This window comes from Zosterops lateralis, assembly GCF_965231275.1.
Source record: "Zosterops lateralis genome assembly, chromosome: 4".
In the NCBI taxonomy this organism is placed as follows: domain Eukaryota; kingdom Metazoa; phylum Chordata; class Aves; order Passeriformes; family Zosteropidae; genus Zosterops; species Zosterops lateralis.
The window spans coordinates 17,985,650-18,013,450 of record NC_139765.1 but is presented as its reverse complement, the minus strand read 5'-3'; the positions used below and the strand labels follow the sequence as shown (position 1 = coordinate 18,013,450).

The window sequence follows — 27,801 nt, the reverse complement described above, 5'->3', positions numbered from 1 at the left end:
GTGAAATCCAGTATAGGGCTAATCGTTTCCCCCCCCAGCCTGCCAGTCTCAGTTGCAAAGACAGGATGAACCTCATCAAGCTAGACAAAGACACTGGCCAACCTCGATAAGAATCACTTCCTTGCCAATGCAAGGAAGAAATTCCTTCGTGACAACGATACCAATCTCATCAACCCGCTGGCAATCCCATCAGCTCTGATACCAATCTCATCAACCCGCTGGCAATCCCATCAGCTCTCCGGGCGAAACAAGCAAAATGAAATCAGCATAAGACTAACACATGAAATTGACATAAGAAAGAGTTTTTCCCGGAATGAGACAATGAGACCTGACGAGATCCGGGAAGGCCATCGAAAAGAAATTCGGACTATTCAGCCCATCCTGGACACCTGGACTGCCTAAGGGCAGAAAAACCCTATAAAATGCTGGACTGAAAGCTGCATCAGCGTGGATTGGGGAGTCTTGTACCCCGGTGCGGACCCCTATCCACCCAGCGCAGCACTGACCATTTCCTATTTCTGTGGCTTTCTCATTTTTCTTGTGCTCGATACTTTGTTATTAATAAATTGTCTTTTATTTATCCGATATTTGCCTTTGCATTTATAACAGAAAGATGGGACAAGAAGACTTATGAATATGATTGTCTTGTAAGAAATACTAGAGATGTAAAACCTGTAAGTGAAATAGAAATGAAAGCCAGCCTTGAGATGTAGGCATGCTAGGCAGGAAGACGGTGATTAGCTGAGACAGGTTGAAGGACAGAAACAAAAGGACTCTGGAATGTAGCCTCTCTCCACCCTGCCAAGGCATCAAGGAGAAAGCAGATAAGAAAGTAGTCTTTCTTTAGAGTTTAGAATATAGAATGATATGGTAATATAGTAGTTCTTATAGGCTGCATGCAAAGTTTGTCGGTTTTGTATTTTTTGCCAGTTGGTCACTGAAAATTAGAATATTTAAGAGAAAAAGAGATATAATGTATTGTGACAAGGTCCTCACTCTCTTACCTCGCTTCTACCTCTTAGCTCCTCTTCCTCTCTCTTGCTCTTGCTTTTTACCTCTCTTACTCTCTCTTACCTCACTTCTACCTCTTAGCTTTCTTCTATCTCTCTTGCCCTTACCTCTCTTATGCTTTTACTCTTTCTATCTCCTTCTCTTCTTTTGGGGCTTTGCTTCAGCCAAGGCTGGTGGCTGAAAGCAGGCCCTCTTTACCCATGACCCTTGCAATAAAACCACCTGTTTCTAGAATATCTAAGGTATGCAGAGTTCCTTGTCCTTGCCATCCACGGATACTACTACAGAAACACTCTGGGAATAAACAATATTGGATGGCTCCTTCCACCATGTTTACTTGACCAGAAGGAACCCCTTCTCCGAAGAAGAGAGTCCCTTTCCCCCACCCCTGGCAATGATGTGTCATAGAATAACCTCGGGGTCCTGGCCATGCCCCTTCCCAGGTACTCAAAAAATATATCCCAGTCCTGGCCCAAACCAGGACAAGTTGTCATCAGAAGCAGGTGCCATATGTTCCAAAGGTAAACACAAATGATTTCTCCCACTTCACAGGACACAGGTTTCACTTGGTTTCCCATTCTGAATTAGAATCGCAAATAAAAATTACAAACTTGAGATGATGACCCTCAAATACACTCAATTAAATCTGACAATACTAACTTTTCTATTTTAGCTTTTCTTAATACTTCAAAATAGAAACTTACTTAAAAGGGAGGGAAAAACGAGCTTTTCATGAAACCTTTAAATCTGCATTTCTGAAGCTTCTTTTAAGAACAAACAAAAAAATCCTCCCACCACAACCATTTGAAATAACAGATAAACCAAAGCCCAACCCATTGCCATCAGCCCTGAAGCACTCATATTCACTAATGATACTCTTCAGCTGGAAATTCTCAACATACTCTTCTACATTTATTAAGGTGGCTAAGCACTTCCTAAATGCTTTGCCCTTGTGAACAAAGGAATTCTGCAACAAGGTCAAAAACTGAGCTCAGAGCTCCTAAATCCTGACCTAGAGCCCTAATCACAAAACGAAACCCCTTCTCACTGGGATTCAGAGGATCAGATGGCTCACAGAATATGGTCTTTCTTTAAGGGTAACTGGAGCCAAAGTCTAATTAATTTTACCATCAATAGCAGTGATCATTTGACAACATTAGTTTTGTGCTATTAGCTTCAGCATATGGGGAATAAGGGACAATTCGTTGTGCATGCATAAGAAGACTTACACAGTGCAAAAGAAATGACCTCTCAATATTTATTATTTTAATTTTCAAGTGTCTACGGCAAGCATATGCACTGCTACTTTAAAACATTTAAACAAAACTGAATTTAATCAACTTGCAAGCTCTCAAAGCAACAAGGGGAAAGAAACAAGGAAATTCTGGATTAAAGCTATTTTATGAGGTATAGAAGGCAGCAAAATAGTTACATATATATTGACCAAGCTAGAAAGGTATTCTAGTATGTCTAGAAGACAGCCATGAAGACATATTTGGGAAAGAAAGCAGATGTTAGGGTTATTTACCCTTAGTGCTCCTGAACCATCAGGTCAAAACAAGGATAAGAGCCCTTGCTCAGTTTCCTGGCACTGGAAAATCACTCAGGCATCTGAGCTCACGTGGCTGTACGACAACACCCACAAATATGCAGTCAAACAAATTAATATTAAACAGATAAGTGCTATACAGGCAAATTCATTCCCTGCTAAAATGATTCCCTTTCTATACTGATGCTGTACCAGACAAGATTTCAAAACAGCTATGATCTAGAAGTTGTATAAAACGGGTACGCAGAAAAAAGTGAATCTTAATAAATTCACTGCTTGGACACTTTTTCACTTATCCTCCTAAGGCACAGAATGATTTTTGGAAGCACCGAATATTCTCAGCTCAGTGAGACCAAGGCTTACTGTACATGTAGCAGGATTGATGCTTGGATTTGTCCTACAAAGTCAGGGAGCAAAGGAAGAACATTGCAGCTCTGTATCACAAACAACTGGGTGTTGTGGCACAGCCTGCCATCAGGCATGATGGCTTTACTGCATCAGGAACTGAAATGCCACCATTGCATTCACAAAGATGCATATTTTGTGAAGTTTCCACAATAAGATATGGCATAATTGATGTCTATAGCACTCTAGAGGATGGAATAGAGACTTAGCCTCTCCTCAATTCACAAGATCCAAATCAATGTATGTGCATCTGTAGGCATCCATAACTATATACATATATATATTCAAGCTCATATGCAGATGTAGCAACTAATCATAGGACGTGTTTGCTCCAGAGGTGTTATGCCAGTCACCTTCCATGTCCTATATGAACCAAACAAAAACCAAGATGAAACAGGAAGGAGTGGAAAAATGAAAAAAAAAAGTCTAAACAGAATGAAGCAGTGAAAAAATTTAAAGCACATTCCTTCTCTCTGCAGCCACAAAATCCAGCATGTATTCAAAACTAAATATCATAAGCAAACTACTTGCACACACCAGATCATCACTTGAGTACAAAGCCATCCCACTGAATGGTCATTTTAAAGCGTGGAAAAATGAAGACCTCATATAGATATATAAATGTATAGATATTTGTCATGTTTTCTCATTTGTTTGAATCATTTTCCAAGTACTGACTTATCTCTGTCATACTGTGTCACTGGTGCTCCAAACTGTGTGCCCATGCAAATGTAAGCTTCCAGCAAAGTCCATTCATCATCTATTTACAAACTGAGTTCATTGCACTTTACAACAACAATTTCTAAGTAAACAAAGAAATTCACATGAAAGGATGATGATGGCATTGACACAACTGGAAATAATACTAGGAAGTTTAACTTGAAGAAAAGAAACATTTCTAAACCAAACAACCAAAGGGTACAGGGTCAAGGCAGCATGCATATGTGTATTTTGGCAACAGTATAGAACTTGTCATTCCTTAACTATTTTTACATTACATGCTTCCAAGTGAGTACATTGGTGGGTTCATTTTTCAAAATAAAAACTGTATTTATGAGAGAGACAAAAGAAACAGGCCAGCACATAAGCTGGATAAGGCTCTGGGTTTGGATACACAACTGAATTACCACTATTTACTGAAAGTCAGCATGTGAGTGGGGCTGATGCCTGTTCTGTAAAAGTCAAGGCAGAAGGCAGTAAGAAAGATCTTGCACAGGGCATGCAAGTGATCCTTTACTTGCAAAAGGTAAAGAACATAAATGCACACCAGCCAGTTCCTGAGCTGAACTTTTTGAAGCCAGTTGTTACATCCCAGTCCTGCTCTGGAGATACACGATTGTTATCAGTCAGTGTAGAGTCATCTAAAGTTAATATGTTGACTTCTGCTGACTGAGGGCCTGACCCAGAATTCACAGAATTACAGGATGGCTGAGTTTAGAAGGGACCTCTGGAGGGCATCTTGTATCAAATTTAGATAGATCTTTTGATATAGTAATATACTGTTTTCTTTCCCCTAGCAAGAGAGCAGGAGGAACAGCCAGTTCAGGGATATGTCAGGCATCCTGGAGCACAACTGAACAAAATGCAGAAAATAGGTTCCTTCTTACCTGGTGGATGTATTTTATTTGTTTAATGCTCTAGGTAAGCCTGAAGCTTTATAGGTTTACCAAAATAAAGATGGTGATGATGAAACAGCTTACTGTAGCAGACAAATTCTACATGTGAAAAGAATAATCAAATCTTATGTGGATCAACTCAAAGATGAAGAGAGAATAGACAAGCAAAAAGAAAAGAAGCTCAAGCAACTCACTTTTCCTTCAAAAGGGATACAAGGATTCTGTATCACATTATATTCCTGGTATTTTTTTATTCTTATTTTTACCACTTTATTATTATTTCCTGTTAATCCATTATTATTTGTACCACTGTAGCAGCAAAGTTTCTGATGAGAAAACAGTGATGTTTTCTTACAGTGACTGGAATTGGTGTAGTTTTCTGAATTTAAAAATGTCACTCTCTTCCAGCTTGTTGGCAGGTAGATTTAAGTCTGAATTTGGTCTGAATCAACCACTAGTTTCCACCTGTGATAGCCCCATGAATCCTGGCAGAACACAGACTCCAATGGCCTGGCAAACCTTGACTAGCCAGTACTTACCTTTGCCTTATGGCTCACTGAATCCACATTTCTAGGATATATTTTTACAGCCATGCAAATTATTTGAATTATGTACCAGGTAATGTTTCTCTTCACATTGTCCCTACTTAACATTCTGCTCCTACATTTTTAAAAGTACACTTTAATGATTCTCAAGCACTAATTGAAAAACAAATTTTCAATGCAGAAATGAAAAACAATCTGAAAACAGATTATGTATCATTATCCCATCTTGAAGAATGCAGCAAACATCAAAATCCTATCTCACTTGCAACACAGTAATGAAGTTAGAAATGTGTGGGAGTTTGAGACAAGTTCGGGTTGTTTGGCGATGTTGCCAGTAAGCTCAATTTCAAGTGGTTTATTCTTTGTACCCCCCTTCTGTTATCTAATGTTGGTTTCTTCTCCCTATCCATTATATGTCAATCATATTTTATATAACCTCTGGTCCTGCCAGTCATTCTGGTGCCTCACCCCACGCCTGGAATGTTCCAGGAGAGGCTTCAGGTGATTGGTCAGGGTCCAGGGGTCCCCCTCCCAGTTCTACCCTATTTGTTGTTTCTTATGATTGTCACCCCCTGAGCCACTCCCTGGTTTGTTCCCATTGGTTACATGTTCTACCCTGCCCTGAGATTCCCCCCCCCCGCCCCGCTTTATAAGTTGCTGCACCCAGTGGTTTGGGGTCTCTCCTGAGGCACCACCCTGGGAGCAGGTCCCCTGCAATAAACCCAGTTTGGCTGACCTTCAAGAGAGTCCTGTCTCTTGTCTATTCCATGCCATCGCTGCGATCCTGCTCTGAGCACCAAGAGCCCCAGTGTTGCCGCAGTGTCAGGGCTGGCCGTGGCAAGCAGCACGAAGAGGCACTGCGACAGATATGGTCTTATTGCTCTTAAAAGGAAGCTTCTATTCAAGAGACAACACAATTGTGAGGAAAAAGGCGTCATTTACTCTAGCACAGTCCTGCCTAAAAGCTGGCTGAGATTTCCATGGTTAACCTAAATTAAAATTAATTCCAAATTTTTGGCGGAAGTTATAAAAAGTAATTTTCCTATTTTCTTCTTCAACTGTAATTAAAAACATGGGGGAAAAAGGCTTTATATGCCCCAAGTATGAAGGTATATTACAGCAGACATTTTTGGTTTTGAAGGGCTCTAATGATTATGTTAATTGAGACCAAATTAAATGGGAAAGCAGAGTGTCATTATTGCCTTCCTGTGATTATACAGTTACCAATACATATACCCTGTGCCTATAAGGCATTAACAGCCTGTGTGCTAGACTTGGTTGCTTGTTCTAAAAGGAAGTGAACCTTAATGCAGATTTGATCTGCAGTCACCATACACTTCTTTTGCAAGAATTGTTAAACAGTAATTCAGAAACAAGAGAAGATGGTGGGGGAATATGAAAGACTTTTTACAGCAATCTTCAAAAGATAGCCATAGTAAAGATGTGAAATATACAGTATCAAAGGGAAACATGAAATGAAGAGTAGTTTAGCTTGTGTTCACATGCAAGATCTACTTTGTCTATATGATGAGTGAGCAGACAGGTTCAATATGTGAGAAGTGCACAAATGGTCTAGGTCTTTCAGGATGCAGGGACAGGACACAAGATCCTTCCAAAAGAATCCTCTCAGCAGATTAAAACCACTCTCATTCTAGAAAGGCTTTCAGATGACTTCCCAGAAGGGAGTCCACAAGTGCATAATCCCAGATTAAGGTCATCCTGCTGACAAGCACTCAAAGGCGTGACATCACATTGCAGACAGCTTTAATAAAAGCTATCAGAATCCACTGAATCATCCTCTTACTGGCTTCTACCAATATATCCACTGTTTTCAGCCCTTCACGAGTTTGATTTCCCATTGTCCCAATCAAATATGTATATATTCTCCAATTAATTGAAAAAGCAGCGAAATAAACATGGAATATCAACTTTTTCTATACTTAGCTTTTAGAATTAGTCTCGCACATCCTGAAAATCAGTGACAATTTGTTAATATACAGTTGCTACAACTGCTACAGATCAAATAATCTCTATTTGAGGCATTCTAGGTGAGATAACTCACATTTAACTCCGGTGGATGAAGTACAAATCTTGATTTTGGAAATGCACATGGGCAGGTCAGAAAAGAAAAGCACAAGTGTGTTTTCCTAAGACCCATTCAAACCCAATGGTCTTGCCTGCTTTTCCATCCTCTCAGCCTAAAAGGCTGATACTCTTAAACTAAAAAAAAAAGGCTTTGGGTTGAAATAATAAGCACGTGCCATGTTTGGACTGGAATATATTAACCTAGCTTTGTGAACAGCACTGACTCCAAAGTCAGTTCTATAACTACTCTTTATTGGGGAAGAAATTCATAAAATAAACAGGGGGATCTTTTTAGCATTTTAAATTCTCCACTAGCAAATAGAAACCTTCAGTTGAAGTAGAGGAGCTTGCTTTGACTAATTTTAAAATATATAAACGGAAGCAGCCCTATTAAAATCTTAAAATGACATTTATTCAGTCAATGTGATAAGAAAGAATTCTATTACTTGGAAAGTGCTTTTCTCACTCTCACCTTTCAATCATTATTTGCATACAACCCAAATCACATCTGAATAAATTCCACTGGCCTTCCTTATGTATCATCCAGCATTATTTATATTCATGTAAGATTATTAGTGTACAGGGTAACGAAATACTTCCCCGAGAGAGCTGATGCAAATTAAAGAGGAGACAGCTTCTAGTATGAAAACTCCAGAGGAGAAAAGATTCCCAGGTTAGATGTGGAAAGACCCAGAAACAGAAGGCTGCTTATCTGCAGTGGGTGAAAAGCAATGGCTGGAAGAGGGGAGAACAAAGTGAAAATTGAGGAACAATCAAAGATTGTGGCTATTTGAAAAGACCATAGAACAAGCAGATAAGAGCATATAAGATGAAGAAAATTCATTTGATTTTGATTCATGGGCACTAAGCAAGACAGAAATAGCATCCCTGCACAGGGGAGAAACTGCTAATTTTGCTAAAGAGAGGGCTAGGAGTTAAATTTTCTCATCTGTCATAGGCTTTCTGGTTAGTGGCAGAGATGTCACTCCATCTATGTCTCAGTTCATCAATAAAGCAGGATGTTGTACAGAAAAGCCACAAATTATTCAGGGGACAGTCAAGTGATAAGGGTAAGATGTGAACCTGCAGAGACAGTTCTACCTAACAGATCCTTAATGAAAAACAAGAAAAGGAGAGAGGGAGTGAGCAACTATAGCGACATAACCTACCTGAATTTTAGAGAGGAACACAGATGTCACAGACCACGACAGGTGGACATGCAACCACAAGAGACAGAAACCTCTGAACACAAAAAGACTGGAGAGGAAGAAAAATTTCACCAATGGAGAAGCCTGACAATACAGATAAAGATGTAGTCAAATGACCAGGCTGACTAAAGTAAAGAACAGAACAAATGTCTGTGTGTCCCCTCAAAGGAAAGCTTTTTAATTTCAGGGAAGAGTTACTTGATCACCAGCTACTTCTTGGTGTAGTGGGTACAGTCTACTACTACCAAATATAAAGAAGAAAAGCATGGGAAAGTTATAGACAGGAAGAAATAGGGTTCCTGCTTGGGGTGGAAGAAGGGAAGGGATGGAAAATTTCTTCAAGTATAGAGAAAACGGGAGAAAGCCCCTTGTCATATATAACAATTTCAGCCTAAGAAGTCTAAAAATAGATTCTTCCTTTCAAGTGTGAGGTATGAGCAGAATGGTGGGCAGCTGGTACCAATAGTTATTAAGGTACAGGCAGTCTCAAGATGAAACTCAAGTACTGAAAGAAGCGAGCAAAGGAGACAAGCAGTCTGCAAACAGACTGACTAGTTGCAGAGAGGATCAGAGGGACAGAGGAGCCAGACAGCTGATCAGAGAAAAAATGTTTCCCAAAGGGCACAAACAACCCTCCTGAATACACGTGAGTTTGTTTGAGCAGGTTTGAGCATATAAAGTCTCAGAGGGAAGCAGGGAATGGATGGGACTGAGGCAGCATGCCGTGACAGTATTTCCTTGTAACTGCTCAGCAATTGCGGGAGCTCTGGCCATTCACTCTCATTATTTTTCTAACCACCTCCTGAAAATGAGCTTTCCCAGGTGAGTGTAACCAAGAGCATATGTATAAATTCTTGCTAACTCAAACTTCCTTATTTGCTATTTATTATTTTCAGGTATGACTAATATAAAATAGCTGTGGGAGGCATGTCCTTGTCCCATGCAGACTGCTCCTGCCCTGTGAGGTCTAAAAGCACAAAACAGACTATGTGTGGGAGAAAGCAAATAATACCATCTCCATATTACAGATTGAGAACTGAGGAAGAGAACTAGTAAGTGATTTTTCTGAGATTTTACAGGAAGTCAGTGGCAAAACCGGATATTGAACCCTCTCTTCAACATCCATCTGGTGCTTCAGTCACAAGGACAGTGTGTCTTTTAAGGGCACTCCCTTTCATCCTCAGAGTGTTCTGGTAACAAGCGTCTTGACTGAATGTATATATTGAGTGTATATAGCTTAAAGTCTTATTGAACCATGTTGCAACCTTGCGTCTCTATCTCCAGCTTCCTTGTAGCCACTTTTGGCCTGAGCTCAAATTAGCAGTGCTACCAATTCCATCCACAAAGCCAATTTTTATATGTACTTACAGTTCTATTGGTGAAGTTACTAAAATCTGTCACTAAGATTTGTTTGATCATCTCTGGTGAGGAGACTACCACAAACATCTGGCGACCAATATAATACCTAGAATGAAATAAAGAATAACTTTAGCAGATGGTGACCACAGAGAACATTCTCCTTCCCTAAAATATCTCTTTTTGCTTGAATATACATGCAGATCAAATATCACAGAAAATGTATTCCCTTAGGTAAAGCAGTATCTTTCCCCAGCTCTCCCAACTGTTAAATTAAGACACATGGTCCTGGAATTTAAAGAAAACAGCTTAAAATCTTTTACTGATTAATCAATACTCAGCCAACACTTTAACATAAAGGTTTACACACTCTATGCTCACTCTGAATTCTGTGCAAAGTGATGTAGTATCAATAAACCAAACTACAGAGGAGTAAAACATTAGAAACAAAGTGAAGTAATCATGAAAAACTTGCAAAATTGAATTTCCTGCCATGAGCCACATGAAATGTCTTTTCATGGCTAAGCCCTGCCTCTAATGCATCTTTCCAGAAATCCCCCCAGTGTGACTGCAGTAAAGCACACTTCCACCACTTCTATTAGCACTAGACAAGTGCATCTCAGGCTATGCATTTCCATGGACAAACTTTACATTACACTAATACAAAGGGGGGGGAAAAAGGGGGAAAAAGTTTTACCAAGTCTAAGGGAATTAGTAAAAGTTCAGAAGAAGAATAGGTGACTGGGGTGTCTCTGCCTGTACACCCTTTATCTCCCTGCTCCTATTTTAATATGACCTGGTGGAGCTAGGGTCTGCCCTTCTGGGTCCTCACACCATTGTGGATGCTGCAGATGCACTGGGACTCATCCCAACCCTACAACTTCTAGGGGTGCAGAGCTCCCTTCTCTGGCACCATTTCTTCCAAAGCCACAGGCACTCTGTTTGGCTGCTCTGCTGGTGGAGGAAGAAGCACAACCAGCAAGCAGAGGTTACCTTTGTTAATGGCTGGACCAGAAAATCTATTCAGGCAGTACTGTCTTTTTTCCACCAGGAGAGAGGAAGAAGAGGTTGGAGGCAGGCACAGGAGGGCTAGGCAGCTCATAGCAGAACACAAGAGCAATACCAGAGATGCTGCAATACCACAGTAATATCCATGCCTAAACATTTTGGTATGCTATAGCTCAGTATCGATATATTGCTTATCACCTGTCTACACTGCAGCAACTGAATAGACAAGCAACTCTGGGCTGAATTAAATATAGTAACTAGGGGTTCCCATGGCAATGAAGCTGCAGCAGCCTAATTTCTTCAAGGGTCAACAAATCAGACAATTATCTTGATTCCAAAACAAGGTTTCACAGCCCAATTTGACCTCTCTATCACTGAAACTTGTAACAAACAAATGGTGAAGAACAGTGTTCTTCAGGAAGGAAGACATCATCTTTTCCTTTCTCATGGGTTTCCAGAGGGAACTTTTATTTCCCAAATGCAACTCACAGGCTCTACTGGAACATTAGATATGGGTGGCGTGGTCTATAAAGGTAAATCTTTTTCACCCCTCCCAGTTTGCTCAACCACGGCACAAGTAGCTGCTTATGATGGTCAAACTTTTATTCAGAATTCTCATAGGTGCATAAAAAAGAGCTGATGCCTCAAATTAAAGAGTGTTTTGATCACACACTTTAGCAGAAGAGGATAATGCCCCACATGCATCTTCTGCAAGTACTTTGTAAAGTTTTTCTGGCATCAGAGAGGGAACACAAGCTCTCAAGGCAAAGGTGTGCTGCTCTGAACCTATCCAGAATGACCAGCCACAAATACTGATCTCTCATGCTCACACCTCACTTTTCCTCCCTCCAAGTTTAGGAAGTTCCTGGTCACATTTATTGGTCAGTGACTGATGGTCCTGCAACAAACAGCTTTTCACAGGGACCAACTTCCTGACACCAGATTCCAAATCTAAATTAGAAGGTGGTTATGTCAGCCCAGACAGCTTAACTCTGACCAGCAAGGGGCACCGCATGATACACCAGGGAAAAAGGAATGTTTGTGTAAGAGCACAAACATTTCTAGATTATTTCAGATCCGAGAAATTGCAAAGCTCCAGCTCCTGTCCACTGGAATAACATGACAGTACTCACAGCAGGAGTCTTTATGTCACAGTGCACTTTGTGTTTGAAAGCATTCAGGACAAAAAATTTGGAACAGGAGTATCTCCTGTTGCTCAAGCTGCTTTTATGAGAAAGTGACTCAGAAGTCAAGCTTATGCAAACAAATCTATTCATCATCCTCCAACTCAGACCAATCACCCGAACTCTCAGTTCTGTTTCCATAGCTAAGCTCTTTCTTTTTATTTACTCTTCTCTAACTTTCTAGCTATAGGCACCCACTTGTGCTTTCTTTATGCAGTTATAAATTAGGGAAGAGAAGGAGAAGAAGGTGGGAAAAAATCCTCTACTAATAAATAGAAAAACAGGTTCACAGAGTATTGAACAATCCCCTAACTAATAAACAGAAAATGCTGGGGGAAAAAAACCAAAACCAACAAACTACTTAAATTGATTTTTAAGCAAAGGTCTGCCTTTCTTTAAGGAATGTCTGCTATAAAGCACACACATTATTCCCAAACAGCAAAAGCTCTCTTCCTGCCTCTTTTCCATTCTCCTACGTTCTGTATACAATCTTTCAAATCTTTTCTAGGACACAAGAAGATGAGGCTGTGTATGGACATACTTTGGAAGTCAAAATCCATAAGCGAAATGCATTACTTCCACGGTCTTTCCCTGAAGTTAAGGAAAAAGGACAAGTAGAACTAAACACGAAAAAAGATCACCTGAGCTATTTCATTCAGCAAGCACAAGTCTGGAACCTGTAAAGCTGCCAGAAAGATGTTTAACTGAGTTTTAATATATTTTAAATCCTTTGCAGGATCAAGGCCTCAGTCACAAAACAAGAGGCTATCTCCCAACTAGGTGTTTTGGGTTTTTTTCACTTGTTTTGAAATAGCAAGTAAAAGAGAAAATCCTCCTAAACAATAATTTATTCTTCCCATATTCAACCCTGCCATGTAACTTAATTTTGATTCTGTATTACTGGATGAGGATATCACTAGTCTCATATAGACTTAGATTTATTATTGAACAAAACCTGATATTCTTGTCAGATTTTAATAAATAAGAGATTGAGAAAAACAAAAGCCTCTGGGCAAGTACATTGCAAATGGATTCATGAATAATCTAGGACAGTACTTTTTATTAACTTTTCCTAGTTAATCTTTCCACAGGGCTCATTCACACACAGAAGTCCTACCTTCAGCTACTGTACCTTTACACTGTTTGACCCAACACTTCACAATATTTTCATCTAGGGCTTTCAGGGTGTAGAGCAAATACTTGGGAATACCTAGCCCACTCCTGCAGAGTAGCAAGAATTCATGCACGTAGCATGACGCTCTTGGGGCAATGCAACTCTGTCCACATGGAAATCAGTTGTAACACCGCCACACCAGCAAAAAATAAATTTTATGACCCACACAAGGAGATGAATTTTCCTGTGTAGATGAGGTATCAGTTAATTAAGTTAAGCTGTTGGGGCAATTTCTATTATATTTCAGTTTAAACTGCAGTCCTCCAGAACAGCAAAAGAAATTCACATTTTAGACCAGTAGCTTTAGCTCCATTGCAAGGTGAAAGACCTGGTATCAGTACATCAACAGTGTGAACTTCCTCCAGCAGATGAAAATGTGGATGAGGAGCCATTGTCCTAGCAGGCTGCCGGTGCAAATGCCAGCAGCCTTGTGCCACATCGTCCTCAGGATGGCCAGGCAAAAGGGCTTTCACCAACCTTCAGTAGAGGGCATGGGTCTATTCCCAGAAGCTGTGAAAAAAGCAAAGATTGCCAAAGGGCTTGCAGTTCAAGGAGGTGGTTCTGTCACAGGGTGCTTAGCAAACGAAGCCAAACTTCATCAGAAATGTTTCAATAACTGAAGAGGCTACAAACACCCACCACACCCAGCTGCAACAGTTTCATTCCAAAGAGCAGAAAAGCACCTCTCTTAAGACAATTAATGAGAAAGACAGAGATGACTACTTTGTGTTCAGAGTTCACCCAGGATGTTGCTATCTTCTTTACAATGATTTAGTCATTCTCTAAACGCATCTTTCCTTATCCACAAGAATAAACAGCAATCCAGCAATGATATCTGCAGGTTTGCTCATGCACCACTGTTGCTTCTGCAGAGATGTGGCCTAGGTGTCTCAACCCCACACCTACTGCCTGCCATGGCCACAGAAGGTAATCCATGGAGGTAAGAGATGCCTGCCAAGCCCAACTCTGAGCTGAAGTAGGAGTGATGAGACAAGGGGCACACTGGACTGCCCAGTCTCTCCTGAAACACGTCAGCCCATCATCTTCCTTCCCAATGTTTGATAGGGATCTCCCCAAAATGCAGATTTCTGTTCTCAGATAACACAGAGGATTAATCAGCTACTTTTAATTTGAAAGACCAATTTAGCATTAGCCTTTCCACACTCACAAGATCATCCTGGCCACACTGCATGGTCATCTGCTGCTGACAGCATCTCCCAGCTCCTGAGCCATGGCCGTGCTCTCTGAGCAAAGCTCAAAGCAACATTGCCTTATTGCACAGGAAGAGGTGAAGAGCACATACAGTACCTTATGGCAAAAGGCTATATGTTTCTGTCTAACATCCACGTGGGAAACACCTTCAACCCCTTCACCTTGTTTACAGTGCTGCTGTCAATTTACAGAAGACTTTGATCTTCCTATCTATTATAAGCCCCATGTATTACAACCACATAAATCATAAAGCATATATATGCTGTTAGGCAATAAGCAAGGCTTTGTTTTCTGTGCTGTGGTCTGGTTAAGTACACAAATATCATCTGTAGACCCATATGAAAATGGAGTATTTTATTATTACTATTTTCTTCAGGGAAGAGCAAAGGAAAAAAAAGGCAGCAGGGGGAGAAGGAGAGGTGTACAAAGACACAGGGATACAGTGGGAAAAGGCTGATTCTCTTAGGCAACTTTCCCTTAAAAGAAGTTCCTCTATGGCTCTGCCTCTTTTGTTTAGAGACACCCTTTCATTACAGGCAGAGAAATGTAAAAACGAATAGCACAATGCTTGTTTAAAATAGGCCTGAAGCTCAGCTTTACTTACTTAATTATTTCAGAGGTCAGCAAATTGATTTGTCATAGCACTGTCCCCTTTCAGCAGTCGAAGGCGATTCAGATGTGGTAGGACTAAGCAATACATAACGAACAGCTGCAAAACCCAAACACAATCTGTACAAAAAGGGTTAGTTTGGGCTGAGAGGAAAGGAAAGGAGCAGGACAAATTTGTCAAGTATCACAGGTATTATTTGTGTTTTGTTAGCAGCTGAAGGTCTCCAAGAATCCCATATCCTAATCTGACAAGAGATATTCATATGTAGAAATCTCATTCTAAGCCTGTGTAACCTACAACTTAAATAACCTGAAGTGACAGTGGAAGAAACAAATAACATCTTCCATTTTCCATCTGAGGGACTGGGGGACAGTCAGGTATAGAGATGGGAATTGCCAGCAATCACCTTTTTTTTTTTTTTTTTTTTTTCTGTTGACACCCTGTGAGAACAGAATTTCTCAGCTGCTATGTACACCTGGAACTAACTCCTGTGCCACTTGTTCTGCATCCAAGGCCGTGACTCTAGTTGGTAAGGTGCTTGCCTGGACTATTTTTATAAAGCACCCACAAGTTGAATATCTCCAGATTAGAGAACCATGAAACACCAATTAACACTTAAGAGAAGAAAAACAAACAAAAAAACCCCACCCCAAAACCACAACACCCTAGAAAAAGGTGAAATTACTGCACATGAAAATGAAGCCCCGATAGCACTGAGAAGCCTCAGGCACAGAGAAGAGTTTCAAACCACAGCTGTGCCAACACACACACCCTCACACACCTCATCCAGAGACTAATCCAATATATTGGGTAAATTCATGAAAAAAACAGGCATGGCCACACACATTTCTGTGTAAGAATAAATTATTCCTCATTTCCTTTTTCAATGAACTTACATTTCTTTTCATGTTGTGAAAGCTTTAAAATAAGCACATAGGACTATTAATTTAATTCCTGGGTGCATTAAAAATATCATGTAACAAAAAATGCTTGCTCACACATACTTCCTGTTCTGCTCTGTACAGTTATGCACCCAACTCTTTGTTCACACACCTAGGATTAAAAATGCTATCTTCTACATACCAAGAACCTCTGCGCAATCTCAGACTTGCACCTTGCCAGAAGGCCTCTGCCTTAGGGAAGTATCATGCTTAAGGAAGTATCAAAAAAAGGAAGAAAACTCTGGGATTGTTTATCTTCACCCCACTACTAAAAGCACAGCCATTTTTAAAGGAGCCCCTCCCTCGTCAGATGCAGTGAGAGACTTGTGGTACTAAAGTAGTATATTTAATGTTGACAATGAAGAGAAGGAGGCCTGATTGAGGCCACTACAGTGTACAAAGTTGGTAGAGTCTTTCAAGTAAACTTATACCAGGGTGCAAATGATATCTGTTTCTGAGCATCTCTAACCCCAGGGTTTAGCAACTTGAGGGTGTCACACACTTTTACTAATTCCTTCTGTGATAAAAAATAGGGTAAAAATTCGTGTATAAAATAATAATTTGATGTATAATGAAACAAAGCTAAAGTAAAATTGTAAAATCCAGTAGAAGGGTAACCGTTCTCTCTCAGCCTGCTAATCTCAGTTGCAAAGACAGGACGAAGATCATCAACTTAGACAAAAGACACTGGCCAACCCTGATAAGAATCACTTCCTCGCCAAGGCAAGGAGAAATTCCTTCCTGACGACGATGCCAATTTCATCAACCTTCTGGTGCCACAAGCGGAATGAAATCAACATAAGACAGACTCTTGGAATTGACATAAGAAAGGAGCCTTCCCGGAATGAGACAACTAGACTTGATGAGGTCCGGGAGGGCCATCGAAAAGAAATCCGGACTATTCAACCCACCTTGGACACCTGAACTGCCTAAGGGCAGAAAATTCCTATAAAACGGTGGACTGAAAGCTGCACCGGCGTGGACTAGGGCGTCTGGTACATCGGTGCGGACCTCTATCCACCCAGCGCGCGCTGACAATTTCCTATTCTTGTGGTTTTTCTCTTTTTCAGGTGCTCGATATTCTGTTGTTAATAAATTGTCATTTATTAACCTGAAATTTGCCTTTGCATTTATAACAGATTTGGTGCCGTAACTCGGATTCGGAGGAAGCTGCGGGGACCTGCGATCCAGGAGGGTACCCCTGCCGATTTCGGCGGCCTGGTGAGTGAGGAGACCCCCGCGGCTCCACCCGAACCTCCGAACCAAATTTAGGAGCGAGAAAACCACAAAAAATAGGACAGGGGAAAGAACGGATCCGGGGGCAAAGAGAGCTCGGGAAGGCAAAGGGCCTTCGGAAAAGCCGCGGCTTGCAATTGCTTGTAAAACGTCTAAGTGCACGAAGACATCCACGCAGGAAAAGGAGCTGTAAGTACTGCTGGTTGAGCGGGTGATCGGGCGAGTGTGTGAGACGTGATCTGATCACAAAGCGAGTGTGGACTTCAAGGTCGCATTTCCGTTTTTCCCGCGAGGGGAACGGTCGGCCGCGAAGGAAGCGATTTCGTGTGAAACTCTCTTGCATTGCTCGTCAAAACCGGGACTAGGGAAGTCTCGGGGACCGATCACGGAGTGGGCAAAAAGGGGAAGGGTACGTCCTGTTGAGCTCGGGAATTGGTAAACCCTTTTTGCCAGCGGACCAAGGTAAGGGTCCAAAGAGAATCCGAAAGGATTGAGAACCGATCAGGAACCCTCGGCACAGCTCGCTGGAGGGGGAGTGATCGAAAAAGCCCCATCCCCTGAGAAACAACCAAAGACACAACGCACAGGCAGAAAAGTCGACTTGCAGGGAATTTTGAAGATTTGGTAAGGAAATTCGCGAAACATGGGACAGAGAAAGAGTAAGCCCCAGAAAAAGACCTCAGAAAAATACCCCTCTGGTAAGGGAAAGGGAACCATGAAAATCCCTCGAAATAGTCCCTTGGGGTGGATGTTGGAGCATTGGGGAGATTGTCCACAGAGGAAAGAGAAATCTAAGGAAAGAATGATTTACTATTGCATGGATGTGTGGGGTGGGGAGAAATTGGGGGATCACCTCACGTGGCCGGTAATGGGATCATTTGAAAGCTGGACATGTAGTGAGTTAAATCACTATGTGAAAAACAAGAGCCCCTCGGACCCCGAGGAGAGGGAATACGCCCGGCTTTGGCTAAACACCCGAGCTGGTTTGTTCCCGATAAAACAGAAAGGGCGGCCCGGAACCGGGACCGAGCCCTGGGAGCCCCTAGATCACCTCCCACCTCCCTACATTGGGCTGAATTCCCCACCCTCTCCAGAGCAAGTGGTGCCCACAGCTCCCTCCAATCCTCCAAACCAGCTTTTGGGGGCACAGGCATCTCAGGTGGGGAGTCATGCCTCCCCTCCATTGTCCCCACTGGCAGCTCCCTCACTGCCACCCCCGCTCCTGCCTTTCCCGTCTGGCCTGGGTCCGTCGGCGGCGCCCCCGTCGATAGATGCCATGACCGCGGGAGCCCCCTCTGAGATCCCGTCTGCGCCAGCTTGGGGGCACTCTCGGTCACCTTTTCCGCCGCAACCAGGGTTGGTCCGAGCGGAGGAAAGACCCCCCTCTGCTGCACAGGCGGCAGTCCCGCCCCCGCAGTCCGGGAGAGGGAGACAACCCACTGCTACCAGTTCTCCCCCTGCTAGCAGAACCCGATTGAAAGCAAGGATGATGAGTGATGAATGGGGAGAGAATGAGAATGTAGGACACAGTTTACTTCCATTAAGGGAAGTACCAACGGCCCCAGGGGTCATTGGATTTGTGAATGTGCCTCTCAACACGGGAGACGTGAGGGCATTCAAAAAGGAAATGGGGCGATTGTTGGATGATCCTTTTGGTGTGGCGGACAGGTTGGATGAGTTCCTAGGGAGCAGCATTTATACATATGAGGACCTGATGGCAATCCTGAGGTCTTTATTCAACAATGAGGAAAGAGAGATGATAAAACAGGCGGGTATCAGAGACTGGGACCGGAGGAACCCACAGGGGACACCTGGGGATCAAAAGTGGCCCAGCTCTAGCCCAAACTGGAATGCACAAACAGAGGACTGGAGAAGGAGCATGGTAGATCTAAGGAACATCATAATTCAGGGCATCCGGGAAGCTGTCCCAAGGGGTCAGAACATTAGCAAGGCTTTCAATGAATGTCAAGGGAAAGAAGAGTCCCCCTCTGAATGGATCAAGCGATTAAGGCGAAGTCTACAGATATATTCTGGGACGGACCCTAATTCCCCTGTGGGGGAAGTTCTGCTCAAAACTCAGTTTGTGGCAAAGTCATGGGAGGACATTCGGAGAAAATTGGAAAAGATAGAGGGTTGGCAGGACAAAAGCTTGCAGGAATTGTTGCGGGAAGCCCAGAAAATATACATGAGGAGGGAGGATGAAAAACAGAAAGTACAAGCTAAGGTTTTGGTAGCTGCGGTGAAGGAGGTCCAGAGACAGGAACAGGCTTCGGGGAAATATAAAACCTTACCCCGAAAGTCTCAAGGCCCCCGAAAAGCAGCCCCAGACATGAGAAGGGAACTGCCCGAGTGCTACTATTGCAAAAGGGTAGGACACCTTCGGAGGGACTGCAAAAAGAGAATGAAAGATGAAAAAGTATTTCAGGAAGATTAGGGGTGTCAGGGGCTCTTCACCTTGGGGACCAGGACATCTAACGAGCCCCTGGTAAAACTGAAAGTAGGTCCCCAGCGTCAAGAAACCGTTTTTCTGGTGGATACCGGGGCAGAAAGGAGCACTTTACAAAATCTACCAATAGGGTGCACGGTCGGTAAGGAGAAAGTTGTGGTGGTGGGTGCAAAAGGGGATCCCTTTAGAGTATCTGTGATAGAAAGCGTGGAGATTGAATCAGAAAATAAAGTCTGCCTAGGGAATTTGTTGTTGGTAGAGGAAGCTGATTACAACTTGCTAGGGAGAGATATGATTATCGCTCTTGGAATTAGCATAGTTGTAAGAAGTTCCGATCTTGTGGTGAAAATGTTTAAACTCACTGAGAAGGATGAGGCAGACATCAATCCAGAGGTATGGCACTCTAAAGGGGAGGTGGGGAAGCTAGAAATAGACCCCATTCATATTATAATCGAGAACCCCGAGGACCCTATACGGGTCAAACAGTATCCCATTCCCCTGGAAGGGAGAAAGGGATTGAAGCGGGTTATCGATGACCTCTTGAAGGGAGGAACAATAGAGCCATGCATGTCCCCCCATAACACCCCTATACTGGCTGTAAAGAAGGCAGATGGAAGCTATCGGTTAGTTCAGGATTTGAGGGCAGTGAATGCCCGAACCAGGACCAGGTTTCCGGTAGTGGCCAATCCGTATACTTTGTTGAATCGGCTCACGCCTGAGGATGTGTGGTATAGTGTGATTGACCTGAAGGATGCATTTTGGACTTGCCCCTTGGATGAGAAAAGCAGGGATTACTTTGCCTTTCAATGGGAGGACCCCGATACCAACAGAAAACAGCAGTTGAGATGGACGGTGCTCCCGCAAGGATTTGTAGAATCCCCTAATCTATTCGGGCAGGCCCTGGAGCACCTCTTGACTCAGTTTACCCCAAAGGCAGGGACGAAATTGTTGCAGTATGTGGATGATCTGCTGATAGCAGGATCTTCAGAGGAGCGGGTGAGGGAATGTACAGTGGAATTGTTAAACTTTATTGGAGCTAAGGGTCTGAAAGTTTCAAAATCCAAACTGCAGTTCACGGAGCCCGAAGTGAAGTACCTGGGGCATTGGCTGTCCCAAGGGAAAAAGAAATTGGACCCTGAGAGAGTCGCGGGAATCATAGCATTACCCGCGCCAAAAACTAAAAGGCAAATAGGCCAATTATTAGGGCTCCTGGGATACTGCAGGCAGTGGATTGAGGGTTTCAGTGAAAAGGTAAAATTTCTGTATGAAAGATTGAACACCGACAGGGTGAAGTGGACCGAACAGGATGAATTAGATTTTCAAAAATTAAAAGAGGTTCTCATGACAGCCCCAGTACTGACCCTTCCAGATGTGAACAAAGAATTCCAGTTGTTTGTAGATGTTAGTGGGCAAACTGCACAGGGAGTCCTGACTCAGGAATGGGCCAGCAAAAAGAAACCCATAGGATTTTTATCAAAAATCCTGGACCCTGTGAGTCGAGGTTGGCCTACGTGTTTGCAGGCTATAGTTGCAGTGGCACTCCTGGTGGAAGAGGCGAGAAAGATTACCTTCGGAGCCTCTCTGGTAGTTTACACCCCTCACAATGTGAGAAACATTCTGCAACAGAAAGCGGAAAAGTGGCTGACCGATTCCAGGCTTCTGAAATATGAAGCCATCCTAATCAGATCCCCAGGATTGGAGTTGAAAACCACCTCGGCACAAAACCCTGCACAGTTCATGTTTGGAGACCTTTCTGAGGAACTGTTGCATGATTGTGCTGAGATCGTGGAACTTCAGACAAAAGTAAGATCAGATTTGGAGGATCAGGAATTGGAGGGGGGAGAGAAATGGTTTGTGGATGGGTCGGCGAGAATAGTCGAGGGGAAAAGAAAATCAGGATACGCAGTGGTGGATGGCAGAACAGGAAGAGTGGTGGAATCGGGTCCCCTGAGACCCGAATGGTCGGCCCAGGCTTGTGAGCTCTCAAAGGGTTAAAGGGAAAGAAGGGGACCATATTCACTGATTCTCGGTATGCGTTTGGGGTGGTTCACACTTTTGGGAAAATTTGGGAAGAAAGGGGCTTGATAAACACAAAAGGAAAAGGTTTGGTCCACGGCGAAATGATTCGACAAATCTTGGAGGCAATCAGGGAACCAAAAGAGATTGCGGTGGTGCATGTGAAAGGGCATCAGATCGGGTTGCAATTTCAGACGCGTGGGAATAACCTGGCTGACCAAGAGGCAAAAAGGGGCAACATTACTCACAGTGAGAATCCCCGAGGTGACTGGGGAGGAAAACTCCAGAATCCAAATATGTCCCTCTGAAAGGGACATTGAAGGATTTAAGGAGATGGGAGGGGCATTGGAGATGGGAAAATGGAAATTGCCGGATGGAAGGGAATTGGTCCCGAAAGGTGTGGCCAGAGGGATCCTGAGACGCCTGCACGAACAGACCCACTGGGGAACACGGGCATTGGCTGACCAGTTTCTGAAATTCTTTGGGTGCAAGGGGATCTTTGAGTTGGCAAAACAAGAGGTACAGGGGTGCGTGACTTGCCAGAAAGTGAATCGATCCAGATCCAGACAAGCGGCTTGGGGAGGTCGTCCTCTTTCATACCGGCCGTTTGAAAGGATCCAGGTGGATTTCACTGAATTACCAAAGGTCGGGAGATATAGGTACTTATTGGTTATTGTGGACAAATTGACACATTGGGTAGAGGCGTACCCAAGGGCAAAAGCCACGGCTCAAACGGTTTCCAAAGTATTATTAGAGGAAATAGTCCCCAGGTATGGAATCGTGGATTGCATAGATTCAGATCAAGGGACTCATTTTACCTCGAAAATCATAAAACAATTAACCGAGGCCTTGGGAATCAGATGGCAATATCACACCCCCTGGCACCCTCAAAGTTCAGGGCAAGTAGAAAGAATGAATCAGACTTTAAAAACTCAGTTGGCAAAACTCATGCTGGAAACTAAGATGTGTTGGGTAAAATGCCTTCCCCTTGCTTTGTTGAACATAAGAACCATGCCTCATTCTGATACGGGACTGTCCCCCTTTGAAATGTTGTATGGGATGCCATACAAACACGGAATGCCTGTGGGACATCCCCGAGTTGAGGATGTGCAGTTACAACCTTATCTCATCACTGTAAACAAAAATTTACAGGAGCTCAGAAGGCGTGGACTCATCCCCCAAAGTGCCCCTCTCGGATTTGCGATTCATCAGATTCGGCCCAGAGATAAAGTGTTAATCAGGACTTGGAAAGAGATTCCTCTCGCCCCGCAGTGGGAAGGACCGTTCCTGGTACTACTCACGACTGACACCGCAGTTCGAACCGCTGAGAAGGGTTGGACTCATTCCTCAAGGGTGAAAAAGATCGAGGACCCAAAAGCCTCAGACTGGAAGGTCACCACCCCTCCTGGAGAGCTCAAAATCAAACTCAGGCGTCAACCTAGATGACCGACCAGATAAGTTGTAATACCCCAGGTTGTGAGTGCTTTCCTTTCATTCACTTTGAATGCGTGTACTGTAAACAGGTTTGGGTCACCCACTGTTGGAGAGGGAGTCGACCTAAAGGTGTGTGCACTAACTGTCTAATCGAGGAGCAGGTTAACACAGACTGCCTCTTAGTACTTGCCACTCGGGCCGGACTTTTGGAATTAGATTCTCCTGAGTGGTATCAGATTTTCAAAAAGGGAATAAAGGGAAAATTGGACGCTAAAGCAGAACCCTTAGCAATTGAGTGCCGGAGGACCATCAAGGTACCTTGCCGAGGAGATACAATCAAATTATCCCGGTGGGCAACCTACAAGAGAAGGTTTGCCATCAGGACCACACGGGCCCCTGAAGCAAACCCTTGCTGTCGAGAAGATGGTTTACCCCGCCGTATGTTCCCATACGGGCGATGGGCAAGGCAGAGGGGTTTTTCGGTGGGGAATCCTAACGGTCCTGAGCCTAGCCGTGTGCTAGACCAAGGGGGCCCTTCCAGGGGCGCTCCTGGGGGAGAATCCTCCCGCGAAGTGTGAATGGTGCTTAACAGCACCAGAAACCGGGCCGATAATGGATTGTCCTCTAAAAAGGCAGTTGGGTGATTGTTGGGCTAATGGCACTCGATTTCACCTTTGTGAATTGGAAGGAAGGGTCCGGTGCCAATGCTCAGGGGCAAGTCCTAAGGGCGGGCTGTTCAGGGATCCTGCTCACTCACTCGTTAGACGAAGGCGGGAACTCGAAACTCCTCACCCGGTACCAACATGTCAACAATGTAACAAAACTGTATGGATGGGAGGGAAAAGGCTATCTACCTTCCTTGCCTACTATAAGGTGAATCCCCTGTGCTACGACAAAGCGAAACTAAAAATATGTAATATGGGTGGAAAATTGTATTGGGAAGGGAGGAATCTCAAACATGAGGAAACGGGTTTCTTGGACTCAGAACCCATCATTTTTGAATTATTGCCTCCGGGAGATAAGCGTGTGTGTTTGCAGTTTGACCAAGTTTTTTGTTTTTCAAGGGACGAGGAAGGGATGGACCCTGAAAGTAAAATGAAACAGGTAACATTGGAACTCAGGAAAAAGGAAGCTGAGGCCAGAAAGAGGAGAATTGAGCAGGAAAGGTTGAAATCGCTCAGTGAACAGTACGAGCAATTGGAAAGGCAATACGGGGATGGGGGATTTCCGGCCCCTAACCAAAACCTCTTTGTAGAACTAATGCAGGAGATAGCCACTGAATTGGGGCTGACGGATTGCTGGATTTGTGGGGGATTAAAGTCAGCCGAAAGGTGGCCCTGGAAAGGAGAAGGATTAGCCCCGGAACAACTTCTAAAATGGGAAAGCTCTAAATTGTCAAAAATAGTAAAGAGACCGGAGGGATGGATTTTGGAAAAAAGGATAGTGGGAACTATCTGCATCAGCCGGGAGGGGAAGGAGTTCACCGACCTGGTGGGTTATACTCCTTGCATAAATACCCTAACGGTGAATGACAAAACACGGGTCTGGCAACCTGAAGCACCCTCCGGATATTGGAGCCAAATTCGAGAAAAAGATTGTGAGTGGTTTGAGACTATGGGACTTTGTTGGCACAAAAGTCCTGGGGCTAATCCATTTCAGGCACTAGCGGGACTGAGAGAGTACTGGGACGAGCCGGGTAGAACCAATATAGGCTGGAAAGCTCCAGATGGGATATATTGGATTTGTGGAAAGAAGGCCTATAGCGAACTTCCCCGGAAATGGAAGGGGTCCTGTACCCTAGGAATGATAAGACCCTTCTTTTTCACCTTGCCCAGAGCCGAAAGCAATTTGTTAGGAGCTCCTCTGTTCGAAACATTAAACCGACAGAGAAGGGAGATAAGACGGGTGCTACCCATAGCCGGAGGCAACCAGAAATGGGGGGAGGAGGAGTGGCCCGCTGAAAGAATCATTGAGTATTATGGGCCAGCCACCTGGGCGAACGATGGCAGTTGGGGATATCGAACACCCATTTACCTCCTGAATAGGTTGATTCGGTTGCAAGCAGTGGTAGAAGTGGTTTCTAATCACACCTCAGAGGCCTTGGAACTCCTGGCAAAGCAGCATTCACAAATGAGGGCTTTTGTGTATCAAAATCAGCTTGCCCTGGACTACCTGCTAGCAGAGGAAGGAGGGGTCTGTGGCAGATTCAATGAATCAGAATGCTGCATCGAAATCGATGACTATGGGGAGACTATCAAAGGGTTAGCACAGGAAATCAAAAAGGTGGCACATGTGCCAGTCCAGAAGTGGAATTCAATTCTTCAGGCTTCATGGTGGGACCAGCTGTTCGGACAGGGGGAATGGTGGAAGAAGGTAATATTCTTTATAACGTGCTCCATTGCAGGCATTGTCTTCCTCCCGTGTCTGATCCCTTGTTTCATTCGACTGATACATTCAGTCGTCCAAGGGATGCAAATAGCATCCCTTCCCATGGATCCAGAGGCAGCACAAGGGAAAACTGTGTCCAAAATAATGAAACTTGAGGAAGAAAAAGGTAAAAGAAGGGCTGCAGAGGCCCTAAAGGAATTCGAAGAGGAGCGGAAGCTCCAACAAGGTGATGAATCCTCCCAGGAGGACTGGGAAGAATGTGACTTTTTAAACTAAAATTAAGGTCAATAAAGGGAGAAAAGCGAATTTTTAATTTGATGAATTATTAGGTGGGGGACTGTGATAAAAAATAGGGTAAAAATTCGTGTATAAAATAATAATTCGATGTATAATGAAACAAAGCTAAAGTAAAATTGTAAAATCCAGTAGAAGGGTAACCGTTCTCTCTCAGCCTGCTAATCTCAGTTGCAAAGACAGGACGAAGATCATCAACTTAGACAAAAGACACTGGCCAACCCTGATAAGAATCACTTCCTCGCCAAGGCAAGGAGAAATTCCTTCCTGACGACGATGCCAATTTCATCAACCTTCTGGTGCCACAAGCGGAATGAAATCAACATAAGACAGACTCTTGGAATTGACATAAGAAAGGAGCCTTCCCGGAATGAGACAACTAGACTTGATGAGGTCCGGGAGGGCCATCGAAAAGAAATCCGGACTATTCAACCCACCTTGGACACCTGAACTGCCTAAGGGCAGAAAATTCCTATAAAACGGTGGACTGAAAGCTGCACCGGCGTGGACTAGGGCGTCTGGTACATCGGTGCGGACCTCTATCCACCCAGCGCGCGCTGACAATTTCCTATTCTTGTGGTTTTTCTCTTTTTCAGGTGCTCGATATTCTGTTGTTAATAAATTGTCATTTATTAACCTGAAATTTGCCTTTGCATTTATAACACTTCCCCCTTCCAAGTGAGCAGTGCAAGAGACACAGCCTCTATATGGCTGTGTTAATTCATTCACGGAATGAAGTAGATGACATTTACCCACATATAAGAAATGACAGAGATTAAATTAGGCTCATGAAGTGCCATGAATTGGAAAAAAACAACAAACAAAAAACCCCACCACTGAATTATGCAAGCATATTCAGCAATCTACATCCATCAGGCTTTTGGAGGCAATTTGACTCCAGACCTAAGTGCAAGTACAAAAATTCAAGACTGTGTTCATGGGCTGGGAAGAGAAGCATCAAAAGAGATGAGTGGGGATAACAATTGTTTCTTTTTTCTGTTCAGGTGGGCTGCAGCAGAAGCTGGGTTCCAGGGCAGCATAGAGCCACAGGGTTGTGGGCTGTGCTCCTCCACAGTTGGGGAGCTGTCACTTCCCAGTGTTGGCAGGGGTTATTTTTATCCTGCCAACTGGGCTAAGATGATTACCACTGCCGCTCCACATGCTTGCATCATACTGCTAGTGCTGATTAGCTGTATCAGTATTCCACTTCATAAATGCCAAATGAAAGCTGCAAATAGGGTACTGCTCTTACAGGATGCTACTGGAAATGAGAAGTACTGTGATATTAATAAGAAACCAGTCACTCCTGCATGTGTGGTACTATTGTGACCGGGTGACACTGAAAGTCCTCATAGCTCTTCACCTCAGTAAGAGTGCCAGAACAATGTTCCTAAATCTTTTTCCATGGTGCTTCCCATTAAGTTGGACTGTATTAGTCTGTGTTTTGTTACTCGTGTTTAGACTGTGGTATTTTCACCAGAGCTTGTTTTGTCTGCGCTTGCTAAAGCGCGCTATGCCTGACTGACCTCATGTGACGGTGCAGCAGGCATTTCCTGTGGGTTTCAGCATATTTCTGTGCCTGGCCTTTCTGGGGGTTTTTGAGATGCAGCATGAGAACAGTTTCATCTCTTGCTCTCTGCACCTAATTCACTACTAAAGTACTCCTTTGCCATAACCTGAGGGAAAAACCATCAGGTTACTTTTTCCAGAACACTGGATTATGATTTCAAGGGAAGGCTACCTCTGGAAGATAGCAAACTTTCTGTGTCTCCAAACTTTACTTGATACTGTGAGCACAGTGCTCATTTGTATGGATTTGTATGAGCCTATTATTTGTATTCAACAGTGCTACCTATTTTTACAGTGGAATGAAAAGAAAAATCTTATAAGATGGCTGAGGAGGGTAAGCAGACAATGTTACTTGGTCTAAACAACAGTAACCTTTTTTCGATCTTCCGCCCCCCGCCCCACATAAGGAAGAGATAGGGATCTGCTGAATGCTTATCCTGGTTTCTAGTTAGGAGCTCTAAGCAGCTTCCTTTGACAGAAAGGTAAGCAATTTCTGGGAAAAAACCAGCAGCAT

At 43.5% G+C, this 27,801-nt stretch overlaps 1 protein-coding gene across 5 annotated transcripts in view; it reads right to left on the bottom strand.

Moving 5' to 3' along the window:
- Positions 1–27,801, bottom strand: part of TBXAS1 (thromboxane A synthase 1) — a 262,140-nt gene that overhangs the window by 127,773 nt on the left and 106,566 nt on the right. For all 5 annotated transcript variants that reach the window (XM_083859365.1, XM_083859369.1, XM_083859367.1 and 2 more), the window contains one exon: positions 9,788–9,884. In XM_083859365.1, coding sequence (XP_083715491.1) covers positions 9,788–9,884 — 97 coding nt within the window. The remainder of the gene's footprint in view (positions 1–9,787; positions 9,885–27,801) is intronic.